The sequence below is a fragment of the Notolabrus celidotus genome, chromosome 17 (genome assembly GCF_009762535.1).
Source record: "Notolabrus celidotus isolate fNotCel1 chromosome 17, fNotCel1.pri, whole genome shotgun sequence".
Taxonomy (NCBI): Eukaryota; Metazoa; Chordata; class Actinopteri; order Labriformes; family Labridae; genus Notolabrus; species Notolabrus celidotus.
Window position 1 is genome coordinate 21,643,043 of NC_048288.1, and position 14,578 is coordinate 21,657,620.

General features: G+C 39.5%; 1 protein-coding gene across 1 annotated transcript in view; it reads left to right on the plus strand.

Moving 5' to 3' along the window:
- Positions 1-14,578, plus strand: part of malrd1 (MAM and LDL receptor class A domain containing 1) — a gene marked incomplete at its 5' end in the record, with an annotated part of 96,469 nt that overhangs the window by 68,218 nt on the left and 13,673 nt on the right. The window contains 5 exons of the mRNA XM_034706968.1: positions 1,480-1,660; positions 4,859-4,987; positions 5,105-5,266; positions 10,261-10,418; positions 14,193-14,394. Of these exons, the coding sequence (XP_034562859.1) occupies positions 1,480-1,660; positions 4,859-4,987; positions 5,105-5,266; positions 10,261-10,418; positions 14,193-14,394 (832 nt within the window). The remainder of the gene's footprint in view (positions 1-1,479; positions 1,661-4,858; positions 4,988-5,104; positions 5,267-10,260; positions 10,419-14,192; positions 14,395-14,578) is intronic.

The following is a 14,578-nucleotide window of genomic DNA, read 5'->3' on the forward strand; positions in this document are numbered from 1 at the left end:
TTTATTGCTCATTGTATTTATCTTGTCGACATTGATTCCCTGTGAAGCACTTTGTGACTATGTCTGTGAAAGGTGCTATACTAAATAAAGTTTACTTACTTACTTACTTACATATTTTTACAAGATATTGATACAAATTCAGTCTTACTCTGAGACTTCTATATCAGCCAACGACACCTAGTAAAGAACCAGAAACTCCCACCTGTCACTCAAAGCTGCCACGCCCCTTATTTTGAATAACTTTCAGTCTTATTATATAAAAAAAAAGTTGGACTGAAGCTTACTGACTAAAATTTTGTGAATGGGAAAACAAGCTATAATGTTTCATGCTGTGAACGTGTTAATTTATGCAGTAAAATTATTTTACATTGGGATTGGAGCCAGCCTCAAGTGGCCACTGGAGGAACTGCATGTTTTGGCACTGTGGTGTTGGCTTCACTCCTTATCCCTTGGAATTGTCAAAGTCAATATAAACAACAGTACCTACATTTATGGATGATGTCATTCATTGTTATATGTTATTATAGTTTAGGACAGAACATGTAATCTAATATGGAGGAATTATATACACAGTGTATATAAAAATAATACCTGTAGGAGGGACCCATGTATTGCTTGATGTTGAATTAACATGATAAAGATCGATAGGGGCCTTTAAATGCAAGGATTTTTGTTTAATTCATTGCTTTGATTCATACTTCTATAGATTAATCCTTTGATAATTATTTGTCTGAGTTGTTTTATGTAGTGTTGCACTGCCATCTCTATGAAATACTTTAATTCAATGTTCTTTAGTTTCATCTGTTTAACAGTTCATTTTATAAAGTTTAAAACCTCTGTGCTATTGTAAAATGATAAAATAAAGAGGGAAGAGAGCTATAAACTTAATAATTTCCTCACCTTCACCAACAACTCTCCACAAGATCCTTGTATTTGTGAAGCAAAGCAGTGTATCTTTTATAAGATGTGATATGACTTTGTAAATGTCTCATTCATACTCTTGACACAACATTAAAGCCCACCGTCGGGATGCTTGCTCGTAAAATCCCATTTCAAAGTCCCATTTGTTGTCTTAAAGCTGTATAAGTCATGATTTAGTGCCCGTGTGGTGCCATGGGAAAAGACAGAGTTGACACACGGAGGAATAAACATCGGTCTGTCTTATAATATGTTCCACATGTGGCATGAGAAAAAACCATTAGCATAACTCACAAAAGCACGGTTCCATTTTGGATAGTAGATCCGAACACAGGGGAACTTATTACTACAATATTATGCTAATGAGACTTTAATGACTCCTCTTTGATGGCGGTTTCTCTACAGCAAGTCTGTCCAAGAGTTAATTTCAGCTCATTTTTACTTAATCACCTTTTACTTACTCAGAATTTGACTCATGTTTCTCACAGCTGCAGCTTTGTATTCACTGTCAGGCTCCAGAATTACAGACACATGTGTTCTTAACGCTGCTCTTCTCCACAGACAGAGAACGATCTGTGGGAGGTGTGGAACAAGACGGGGAATCATGGTAACAAGTGGAACCGAGCAGAGATCCCTCTGAGGAAGCTGAGGAACTTTCAGGTGATATTTGAGGGGATTCGCACGATGGATGTGAGCGGAGGAGCCGCCCTGGATGACCTGGAGTTCATTGACTGTGACCCAAGTAGGTGATATTGACAGTGGGGACAAGAAAGACCAAAAAACAGAAGAAAATAACACTTGAAAGTTTAGACAGATGCCACAAAAGATACAATAACAACACTAGTAAAATAATTTTAATAACCAACCTACATTAGCTACACTATCTATAGCACTTCTCTGATCATGAGACACTAGCAACAATAATACCACATACAAAAATATATCCTTATAAATGAGAAGCGCTTTGTAATTTTCTCAGTATCACTTTCTTCTTCTCTCTCAATCTTTTTTTGCTAATAACAGTTTCCTAACTCTCTGCAACCCAACATCCAGAAAAGTCATGTTTTCATCTCTATTCTGTTTAATTAAGGAAGATTATGAAATTTATGTGAACTGTGTATAAGGCTAAGATTGGCAGAATGTAGCTTAGCAAAAAGACTGGAAAGGGATTTAAGCTAGCCTGGCCCTGTTTTCATTCATTTCTTTTTCATTCAAACAAAGTCAGGCTAGCTGTTTCCTCTTGTTTCCAGTCTTTTCCAAGCGGCAACCTCCGGTCTAAAAATATGTGTCCAATGTGGAAGTGCTAAAAACTGCAGTTCATCGAGGATCCTCTTGAGGCTGGCTTTGGAAGTACCGGAAACCACATACACACCAATTCAAAAAAGATGATCTTTACAGCAGAAATAAACATGTTTACAGTCTGGTACAAAAGATGGTTGTAGTCTGGATAGCTCATTTCTCTATCGGCACACACTGTAGGGGGATGAATTTTTTTTTGTAATGCGGCAATTTCAAAGATATTTAGATTACGAGTCTTCCAATGAGAGACACAGCTAGGAGACTCAAAGGCCGCCTCTTTACGTCACAATCGCTCGACAGCATCAATATGGCTGCCGCCGCCGATTGGCCTCAAAACAGCACTTCAGAAACAGATGGGTGACGTCACGGATCCTACGTCCATATTTTACACAGTCTATGGTCTTTACGTTAAGTTAAACACAGCTAACCTCAGCTAGCCTAAACTTTGTGCTGGCTCTATGCAAGAATTTGTATTTTCTTTTCTCCTCCTCACCAATGACTAAAACTGTCAGAGATTTACTCTCACCAAACCTCTTGCCAGTCTTTCTCTTTGCCTCATCCTTTAGCCTTGACATGATGTCTGTCCTGAGAATAATACCAGCAGAAGTTTGCCTTCAGGGCTTGCTGCAAGAAAGCAGTTCAATAAAGCATTCACACTGCACGAGCTCTAACCTTTTCACCACAAGTTACACTGTGCAACACAGGCTTTTGGGAATTCGAGTTTAAATTAAAGAGATATCATTCTCAATACATTTCAAGTCACGTACAATCTCTTAAGTAAAGTAGTTGCATAATGCCGTTTTTTTGCACAGATATCTGACTCTTTAATCCCTAAAAAGCATGTTAGACCACACTATACTATAAAAACATCTGCAGAAATGACAAGAGTTCCACATTTTCATCGAAGCTACTTCAGTGATACATAAAAAAAATGATTCACCTCTGTAACTTCAATAACTCGGAATACTTTGATCTATGCTCCAGGTGTTGAAATTACAAGCATGTAGGGAAAAAGATGGGAAATGTGTTAAACTTTAATCGCTGCAATATTGGAGGAACTGGAATGGAAAGTTTCTTTTACAGCCCCAAAGTCTCAACACCTGGAAAAGTAATCACAGCAGTGACTGGTTTTCTGCAAATCATGTGAACCTACATCACGGTCACTTTGTACAGAGTGGAAGCACACAACCAACTTCTTACTTCCTTAAGTTGGAAGTAGATGTCAACAAACTTTTTATCATCTAATAAATACATTTTAAAGAAGGCCAGTTAGCTTTCAGTCTTTCATACAGGTCTGTCTTTTACTTTTGCTCAAAGTTTAGAGAATAAGTAGACTTGTGTTTAAAGCTCTTGTGAGGAACCTTCCAGCCTAAACCTTGTGTCTTGTCCTAAACATGCCAGAGTAGTGTTTTCTTATGGGCTTGTTTGCTTTCGTAGGTCAAATGGAGACATCAGTATTAGTTTCAGTCTGTTTCATAACCTGTAAACTCATCACAGGAGCTTTAAGGATTACTGAACCCTTGTATCAACTCTGTCTTTGTAAATGCAAGAACAAAAGTGCCATTAGTGTCAAAAATACACCTACAGTGATTGGTAGCCCCCAAAATCCAGGTTGCTTTATAGTTACTCATTTGGCTAAACCACCTGAATGAGAAATTAGAGCCAAAAGAGAGGCCCAGAAAATCAAACTGAGCCTTGAAAAAAATGATTTTTTTGATCATAATGAGGATTAAACGTCATTAAAAGTCTCTCTTGCTATCCTCCATCATCGTTTCATCACAGTATACTTCCAGTAATCTTCACCAGCGAGATATAAATGCACTGTGAAATGATTTTATGATCTCTTCAGCTGATAGTTTGTGCGTATAAAATTGATTCTGCCACTGGAACACAACAGAGAAGAAGGGGAAAAAAGCGAGGTGGTGTAACTTAGAGGGAGAACAGTTTGATTTTCTGTGCGGCTGACAGACGCTGTTTGATGTTTATGTCTGAAGCAGATGTTCCACATTAGGCCGGACACCATGTGGGAGGTTTCACCTCTCCAGCACACAAATGTAAACGCACTTACACACCGAGACATCAATGTGATGGACCTTCAGACAAGTGGAGAGGGGTAAAAGACGGGAAAGCAAGCTGTCAAACTTGTGCACATCTTCCATCACCTTGAAAAGCAAGTTAAAGTGCTTTATTAGTTTATTCTATGATGGTATTAACCCTGCTGACCTCAGGGAAACAAATTCAAGTCTTTGCTCATTTTAGACATAATTTTATGTTCCTGCCTTTGAAGTTTAACAGTGTGAACACACTCATAATGCAGTTATTTGCGTGCTGTCTTCTCTTTCCTTCCTCTCTGTTCTGCCTCAAGCAGAGCTGCAGAGAGGGAGCTTTGATTCTTCTCTGACAAGCCTTTGTCTACTTTTATTTACTGTCCTCTCTGCTGCTTGGGTTCTTTGGTGCACAGAACAGGAAGGTTTTAAAGACACACAGTTGTTCACTGTAGCATTTTATCTGATTTAAATCAAGCAAAGAAAGTTTGCTGTCTTATGGGTCAGTCCTAAAAAAGATGAAATGAGATAATCTAAAAGAGAGTTATAATTGTTTCTCTCTTAGATCTGTTTGTGTGTGTGTGTTTGTGTTTTAGATGCTGTGGAGCCAGCCAGTTGTCCTGCAGTCACAGACTTTGTATGTCACAGCGGTCACTGCATTGAGTCCCACCTGGTGTGCGACAACAAGGCCGACTGCGCTGATGGATCAGACGAGACAGACTGCGGTGAGGAGAAACAGGTTTCCTTGGAAATGGCGGTGAAACATTTTGTTGTTAATCAAAAAACTTACACTCAACACAGACTCCTCACTCTTCTCCTCTCTCTTTTTTCCCTCCTCAAAGCTCACATATTTAGCTTACCAGGCGCATGTGATTTCAACATGGATGGAAACCAGTGGGAGGACTTCTGCCAGCTCTCTCAGGATGCTGATGATGACTTTGATTGGAGGATTGGCCGTCGAAGTGAGACTCCAGGAGCTGGACCGCCTGCTGACCACAGTCCTGGTGAGTACCTACCCTGCTGCAAACACTGTCATTACATTTATAGACTACAAGCTCTCACAATCAGAGGGCCATCCAGAAAAAAACATAAATAAAAACAAATATTGATCTTATGCCACTGTAGGAATAGGGCTCGCAGATGAAAAAAAAGGCTTTTTTCAATTAAAAACATGAAGCTGTCTGAGTTTTTTATGGACAGTTTTTAAATCTTGGTGGATACATTGTAGTGGATTGGGACACTGACAGGGTGAGCAGGACCCTGATGTGGTTCTACTCCACTATAACTACCTGTTCAAAATACATAAACCTGCTTATTACCCATTGATTAAAAAAAGATTTTATTGGTAAATGGTAAATAGACTTATATAGCGCTTTTCTAGTCTTTCTGACCACTCAAAGCGCTTTTACACTACTCTTCACATTCACCCATTCATACCCATTCACTCACTGATGGTAGGGCTGCTACAGAAAGGGACCATCAGTGTTAGCTAATCTCATTCGTTCACATTTACACACCTCTGAACAACAGAGGGAGCAATTCAGGGTTCAGTGTCTTGCTCAAGGACACTTCAGCATGATAGACTTCTGATTGATAGACGACCGACTCTACCCACTGATTGATTATTGATTTAAAGGTGACATATCATGCAAAATCGACTTTTTAATGGTTCTCTACCTGAAATATGTGTCCCTGACATGTCTACAAATGACCCGAAAATGAAAAAAATCCATTCTGCCCCTGTTCTGATTTCTACACCTTTCTGTAAATGTGTGTGAAACGAGCCGTTTCAGACTTCCGTGTTTTTGTTACGTAACAACAATATCCCGTCTGTCACGGAGTCAGAGCTCGGAGCTCGTTCAGCCCATAGACTGTATAAAATAATACTGAATCCCTCCCCCGTTTTTTATTACCTGCACAAATGTGTGCTAACAAGGAGCTTAGGAGGGAGGCATGCTAGTTGTAGGCTGTCTTAATAAACACAAAGGGCGGTTTTACTCCCCACGTCTGCAGATTTGAAGATCTAGTGGATGATTTTTATTTGTCATGGATAAGTGCTAGCGCTAATTAGCATAGCCACATAGCTACATGTTCATAGCTGTAGCTGTAGCTGTGTACCAAGACACACGTCGACATACTGACAAATAAAACAACAAGAAACACTAAATCTGTGACCAATCGTTCAGAAAGGTCCTGCTGCCTTTCTGGTAGAGGTCGGTTTTACTCCCCACGTCTGCAGATTTGAAGATCTAGTGGATGATTTTTATTTACCATAGATAAGTGCTAGCGCTAGTTAGCATAGCCACATAGCTACATGTTCATAGCTGTGTACCAAGACACACGTCGACATACTGATAAATAAAACAACAAGAAACACTAAATCTGTGACCAATCCTTCAGAAAGGTCCTGCTGCAGGCGCCTCTCCGTCAGGATCAGATTCTGGATCAGATTCAGAGGGTTGAAGTAACAGCAGCCGTGTATATTCAGCCAACATGTAAACATTAGATCAACGTGCTGCACAGCCGAGGCACATCCACTTCCTGAGGGGGCGTGGTCAGAGAGAAAACAGAGTGTTCTGAGGAGGATTGAAGAAGAGGGCTTTTCAGGCATGCCAAAATCTGATTTCAAAGTGTTTTTTTTGAGCATAAACTTTAAAGACGTGTTTTGGGGACCTCTTAGACCAATATATATTGATGAAAAAAGCGTGATATGTCACCTTTTAATAGTGATTTATTAATACAGCTTAAAAAATAACCGCTCCACTTTTACGGTCAGTAGCGCCCCCATGATGGCGGTAAGTTATTATCAGTCCACTTTTAGGTTGAATTTACATTAAATTTAACATTTCCGGGCGCTGGAGGCCTAGCAGTCTACGCGCCCCACGTAGAGGCTATAGTCCTTTAGTCCTAACATTTCCGTTCATTGTCAAGTTAAATTTTCAGCCTGCTTTGCTGTTATAAATCACAGTCAAGGGAAGATTTCCAGCAATGATAAAGTAGATAAGGCAAAGCCCATTGTGTGTTCAGTGTTGTGGTTGCTTTGTCTCTGATTTCTTTAATTTAGTCGACATCTCTTTTCCCAGTTATTTGTCTTTTATCCTCATTAATTTTCTGTGCTCCCCTCTTTTTTTTTCTTTGCTGGCAATGGGTTAGCTTTTAACAAATCAAAAAAGTTCTAATCTCCAAATTATTGAAACATAACATTCAATTTAATCCTCTGTGTTGTTCACCAATTGAGAATGTCAACTGAAACAAAGGTTTTCCACAGTGTCTACAGGCACAGGTGAAATCTGCTGGACTCTGCCTTTCCCTAAATTGATTTGATCTGATGTGTGGGATCAGGCTGTACTTTATACTTTATCACTGATAATTAAAACACAGCCAAATAAGTTTTAGCCAATAAGAATTAAGTATTTCACCTAGCTGGTAATAGGGTTTAAGATTGTGGTCTTGGTGCAAACTGACAGAGCACACTGTCTTTACTCTTTCCTTAACCTCAACCAAAGTGCTCTTCTTTCTAAAATCTGACCAAAGATCATCATTGTGAAAACCCCTTTAATTTTAAATCACAAGTTGTAGATTAAGAAATAATTATGATGGGCAAGTTTTAGAGATATTTTAACCCTTGACCCCTTCATTGCACCAAAACCAGCACTTGCACTCACAAAACCATGTTTGTCCACGTTAAGGGTCCTATTTGTGTTTAAAACTCAGTTAATGTGTTTCTGCCTTGTTTTCAGAGAAAGATTAAAAATTCTGCCAAAGAAAAAAAACATAACCTTATTTAAAGTACAAGCAAATTGTAATGCCCCTGACATCCTCCATGTTTTCATTTCACCAACTGTGCAGTTTGTTTCTCATTACAACTTGAAAGCTGGGAAATTGGAGCTTCCGTCAGGCATGTGAAGGCAGGGTTAATAACCCCTCCTGATCAATGTCAGCGTGAGTCAAACTGCGCTTAACATCATTGGACTTGTTAGTTATCTCGTGTTCAGACGCTACTTTATCAAAAGATTTCTTCCTCTGATAATTAAGAATGAATCCTGGAGAACAAATTACCTCATGGGGCTCGGGTAACTCTTACACTCATCTACAAAGGCTGATGCAAAAGCCTCTTTTCCTGTGCTACTTTGCCTTTGATTGTGTATGCAGGTCAAACCCCAGGTTTTTTCTTGTGGGTTAATTTTTTCATGGCATCCCTGAGAGGAATCAAAGCAATGGACAAAAAGGACAGAAGTCACATGAATCAAATCACCACAGCTAGATTGAGTCTGAAATAAATCAAATGTTGAATGCTAAAAAATGTGTTGATTGTTGTTTGCAAATAAAACTTTTTTGTGCTTTGCAAAATGCATTGCCTTATTCACTCAAACAGCTCTGCAAAATGCGGCTCCCAGTGCTGTGATTGGCTGGTAGTAATGACCTAAGAGTTTGCAATTCTGCATTTTCATCCTAGAGCCATGTACTACCTATGAACCTAATCCTACTCAAATCAACTCAACTCAACTTTATTTATATAGCACCTTTCATACATAAAAAACATGCAGCCCAAAGTGCTTCACAGAATAACAGAGACAGAAAACAACAGCAATGGTAAAATTATAAAAGGCATGATTAAAAAATTTAAAAAAAGAAAAAATACTTAAAAAATAAAAGAAAATCAACACAGTAAAATTAATAAAATAAGTAAGAGTGGAAAAAAAAGTTAAAAATAAGGTAGAGTTAACAAGATCAGATGAACACAAGAAATAAATAGATTAATAATATTTTTTATAAATAAGATAAATAAATACATGTTAAAAACAATGGTTTAGATAATAATGATTAAAATAATAATACAAAAAATAATAATAATAATCCTAACCTCAGTCTTTTTCTAAACCTTACCAAATCCTAGTCAAACTTCCTTTTTTTTTTCTTGCAACCTTAATCTCATTGGTGCATTTTAGGCCCCTAAACTATTGTGTGTGTGTTAGATCATGGTGTGGGTTCAAATGTTAAGTCAACCTTGAGGTTTGGCTTCACATGAGACGCTAACAGTAAACAGTGTCAAGTCCTGGTCTTGACCTACTGACCCTCCCAGCCACTCCAAATATTCTTGGTCAATCCCATCACAGGAGGGCGTGATAACTCTGAGCTCCTTTAGGAAAGAATGATGAAAAATGTTCTCCTTTACATTCTTGAGTTTATCTTTCTTCACCTTTGGCTCTGTTTACACATTTGTACCTTATCTGAGATGCTGATTATCACGTGTTGTAGATCATTTTGAGATAGTTTGACACACATGCTCTCAAAGGCAATGGTAAGCAAGGTTGATAGAGACATATTGTGTTTACACTTGGTGCACTGGTGTTGGAGCGATATTATGTTGTTCTCAGACAGGTGCGTTTAACACTAAATCATAAACTACATATCCGCCTTTGATTTGCTGCTGGTGAGCTCACTCCCATTTCTAATCGGTCGGTTGGGTTTATCGATCTAAAGATGAATCTGGACACTGAACTTATGATCTCACCTCAGAGCCGATCAATAAACCATCTGTTAACACACACTCACACGACACACCAGAGACATGAACCAGGATTCATCGACTTCTTCGTGTGTGTACATGAGAAAAGGTCTTTTTTCCTTCTTTTAAATCAATGCACTGACCAGAGTCTGATTCTAATTTTTTGTGTCAGAGGAGAAGAATTTGGTGTTGCAATTTGGAGCTTGGTTTTATTTGTGCACTGGGGATTATAGAGGCCTTTTAAATCCTCTTTAACTCATGTGGAAAACTCCCCACTTTGTTCTGGTCTCACACGGATATCGCCTCATCTCTGAGCCTGACCGAGCTGAAGAAGCTCTGCAGCTTTTAGCTTCAGGCTGCAAGATTTCCAAACTGCACAATGCTTTCGTCTGCCCAAATGTGATGCATATTTAGCTTTATTCCTCATCTGACTGAAATATTACTCATACCTTACATTCTTATAAAGAGTTCTGTTCTTTATCTCTAAAGGTGGTGGAGGAAACTTCCTGTACATACACTCAGCCACTGAGAGGGAGGGTGACGTCGCCAAAGTGACAACCAGGAGTCCGTTTCCGGCCAGCATCGGCCTGTGTCGCCTGCGCTTCTGGTTCTACATGCACGGCTCTGACAGGATGGGAACGCTGAAGGTGATTAAACCTGAGCCACATTTCCATAAATAATTCAAAGTCCTCCTTTGTGTGCGTCTGGCTTCCAAACATGTTTTTATTTGTTGTCATTTTGCTGTCAGATGATCCATCACAGTCAACCTGAAAGCTTAATTTGGTTGTTACTGTTCCTCACACTACATTAAACTCTGCTTACTGTCAATCAGCTGATACCCACAGGAAGAAATGAAAGTCCCCCCTGCCAGGAAATGATCGATCAAAGCGTGACACCTCGCACACTTCATTATCATATCCATCTTTTATGTCTTTTTTAGGCCTCTTTGTTAGCTGAGTTAATTTCAAGGCAACAAAAACAAAAAGCTAATTTAAAAATAAAACAACTAATTTGGTTTTGATGTTCACTGAAGGATGTCGAATGCTACATGTAGCCGTGCACTAGATATTCACAAATGTGATGAAACTTCAAATGGAGCCAAAATATATCCAAGTGGAGAGAAACAATGTTAAAGTGTAACTGAATGATTTATAGTAGGGGTGGGAATTGATAAGATTGTATCAATGGCAATGCCATTGTTGATCAATCCAATCCTTATCAATTCTCCTAACGATTCCTGAGTATTTTTTTTAGGGGAAAAAAAGTAGTTCTGCACAGTCTTCCCCACCAACAGGAACCATTTCATTTTTTTCAAAAGTATATCTCCACAAGACTGAACATGAACATATTCAACTTGAACATACTGAACAATAGGCCTCATTATCGGCTGCGTGAGTCTGGATGTGGCCCCTCGAGGCTGGATGAAAAGACTTTGAATTTGGAGAGGAAAAACGCTTTTCCTCTCATCATCGCAGAGGTGCCTCATTTTCGGCCCCGTAAGTCCAGACGTGGCCCCTTGATCCTGAGGGAAAGCGTCCTGACTCTGAAAGGGGAGAGGTAGGCGGGGGTTCACCTCCCTGTTCACATGGAACCCTTCTCCACTTTGGCCTGATGTGAACCCCAAGCTTCGAGGCCGAATGCTTCTGCATATTTGAGGTATTTGCACCTTAGAGTTCTGCATCGCAGAGTTTGTGATGTAATGCAACATACCACGAAGTGATGTGACGTCACGTTGTGCTGGGAAATGAATTGTTAAGAAGAATCGATAACATTTGAGGTGTACAATTCCAATGGAATTGATCAGTTCGAACCGGTAATGCTTGTTATAAAAGTTTTAAAACTCAGACTTGAGCTGTTCAAAGATTCCATTTAATCAAAATATTGCTCAGCACTTCATAACTACAGTCTGTTATTTCTTTATAGTTTTGATCACAGACTGGTGGACGAAATGTAATCATTACAATCTGATAAGAGAAGTTCAGTTAGTTAGTTCAGTCAGAAAACTCACGTTCGAATTGTTTATTGTAGCGGCAAATACATATTCATGTTTGGCGCCAAGGCTCCGACCTCATCACTCCCTGCAGATAAGTTTACAAGCAGACATTGAGGAGTGATGAGCAAACATACTGAACACCCCCCAGAGTCTGCAGGTGGATGCTGGAGTGGCGGTTGGGATGAAAGAAAATTCAGCAATAGGCATGCAGGCAGCAGAGGCGTTGACAGGCAGAGGGAGAGATGGGAGATTTTCCTGGTTTAAATAGACCGCCAATTTGAGAGGCAGAGGGTGAGATTGGATGATGGTTATGAGAGTGGGACATGTGACGTGTATAGCAGTGCAGCTTGAGTTGTCTGCCTGAACTAGCTCGCAGGCGTCGCTCCATTTAGTCGCTGGTTGTTTATGGTGTGAAAACGACCAGAATATCCGCTTCATAAAAGACGATGTAATTGAAATTTTTACATCAACTTAAAACTAAAGAGCCATGGGTAAAGAAACACTGAACAAACAAACACAAAATGTGATTTGAGGAAAACTACACCTCTGTGAAATCATATACACAAGTTTCTAGCACGTTGGAATCTGTCCTGATTTGTTCATGAAACTCTTCCAAATGTTCACAACAGCAGGCTCTATCAGCACAGAGTGCCTGCCAGGTGCTGTTAATTCCACTTTGGCTACCGTGAACAACATGGCAGCCCAAAACCTCTCTAGAGAACTTTGAAGCATTTAGTAAGTTACAGAATCAGGAAAAACGTCCCTTTAACAGGCAGAAACCTCGAGCAGAACCAGACTCATGTTGAACAGCCATCTGCCTTGACCAAATACACAGTCCATGTATTTGGATTGTATTGAAGCAGGCTGCTGGTGATTTTTCTTTGCACAGTGGTTGTTCTGTCTCCAGAGTGAACTATCTCACGAGTTGCAAATTGAGTATTTCAGTTCACCATTCACTGTTCAATGAACATGTTCATTTTAGCGGGTTCATGGACAACACTGATGACTAGGCAGAAAAAGATTAATGAGGGTTGTGTTCACTCTGTGTTGCTTCACCATCATGGGAAAGGCTCCGTTTAATGTGAATAATAACAGCTACGTTAGCTTACTAAATATTTTATAACCCCCCTGTTATGTTCGTTTCTCAGGAACAGAAATAATGTTCCTGGGTCAATTTAACGCGGGCATATTTAATTATGCAAAAGTGTCAGAACCCCAAAAAGTCCCAATAAACATTATTTTAATCTCATTATTAACTCCATTACTAACCACTTAAATCAATATTTAGTGCATTGGTGTTTTTTAATTATAACAGATCATGGTTTAATGAGGATATTTCACTTGTTTTTAATGAAAATTCATGTTAGAAGGGTGTGTCTGTGCGTGTGTGTATGAGTGGGGTGAAATATTTCACACAGTTGCAAAGAAACAACTAGTATTTGACACTTCTGACCCCTTTTATTCTCCACTTTGAATGCCGGGTCAAATTCACCCAGAAACAGTATATCTATAAACATGCAGGTGTGGTTGCAAATATGTGAAATCAACCATTTTCATTTTATATGTTGGTTTCACCTATTAAGCCAAGCAGAAGAAGTTTCATAGTAAAAATACTTTCAACCATTTTTGGGGGATTTTTGAACTTTAAAAAGGGTCAATTTGACCCGCAACATAACAGGAGGGTTAATGGAAGAAATATGATCATTTTGAGAATCATGTCTGACTCGATATTTAGTCTAAAGGAATTGATTTCTTCAGTGACAATGTCATAAGTGGAATAATCTAGTGTGAGCAGGTTATCATGGCAAAGGAACCCCTTCAGGTTGAGACAACACCCATCTGCTTTGCATTAGGGTCCTGCTCACCCTGGAAGGTTACAGTCTGTTATCTCAACCTGCTCACTATACATGAAACATAATATGCATAGATTTTAACATGTGACCTTTTTTGGTATGTCATTTTGTGGGTATTCTCAGTCATATTTTTGAGTTTTTCATTTCATGATCTGAAAGCAACCTACAAGCTAACCAGCAGATCTTGCTTGGTTGTTCTTAAAATGAGGAGTACAGGTGATTGTGTGATTGTGAATCAATTTCCAAGATAAGTCCCTCCCTTACTTACAAGGAATCAAGTAACTCTGCTGAATGAAATAGCACTCTGCAAGTTGGTTCATGGGACCTTTGAAACCAAATGAAGGGGAGGAATGTAAGAACAGGAGTCTGCAGACAAGCTGGAAGCTATGTGTGTGGCTCAGCTGTGCTCTGAGGAAATGTTAAAGTCGGCCTTCTGACATGCTCTTAGTTACAAAGTAAACATGCTGATGTCGAGCAGGGCCGTAAGTTATTAATTTACAGGTATTGGGGGACAAAGCAGATGACTGGACTCCTCACCCAATCTTAAGTTTTTGTGTTTTTTTGCTCCCCACCAGGTCTACACTGTTGGGCCCAGTGGAACCAGGCTGCTGATGTGGGCAACCACAGGAAAGCATGGTAACCAATGGACATACGCCAATGTCATACTTTCCAACCCGGCACCTTTCAAAGTGACCTTCCAGGCAGAGGCGGGTGGAGACGTGTGGACAGACATTGCCTTGGATGACATTTCCTACACTGCAGACTGCATGGAAGAAGGTAGAGCACAGTTTTTAAATGTTCCCATCCATTTGGTTTCTTGATTTTCCTTCATTTCCTTTCCTTAAAGCACTGCGCTCATTTTTCATGACTTTTTCTTCAATTTTCACCTTCTCCTGTTCCCTCTTTTTCCACATTTTCTGTCCACCAACATCCGTGCTCCTCTGCTACGTTTCCATATACA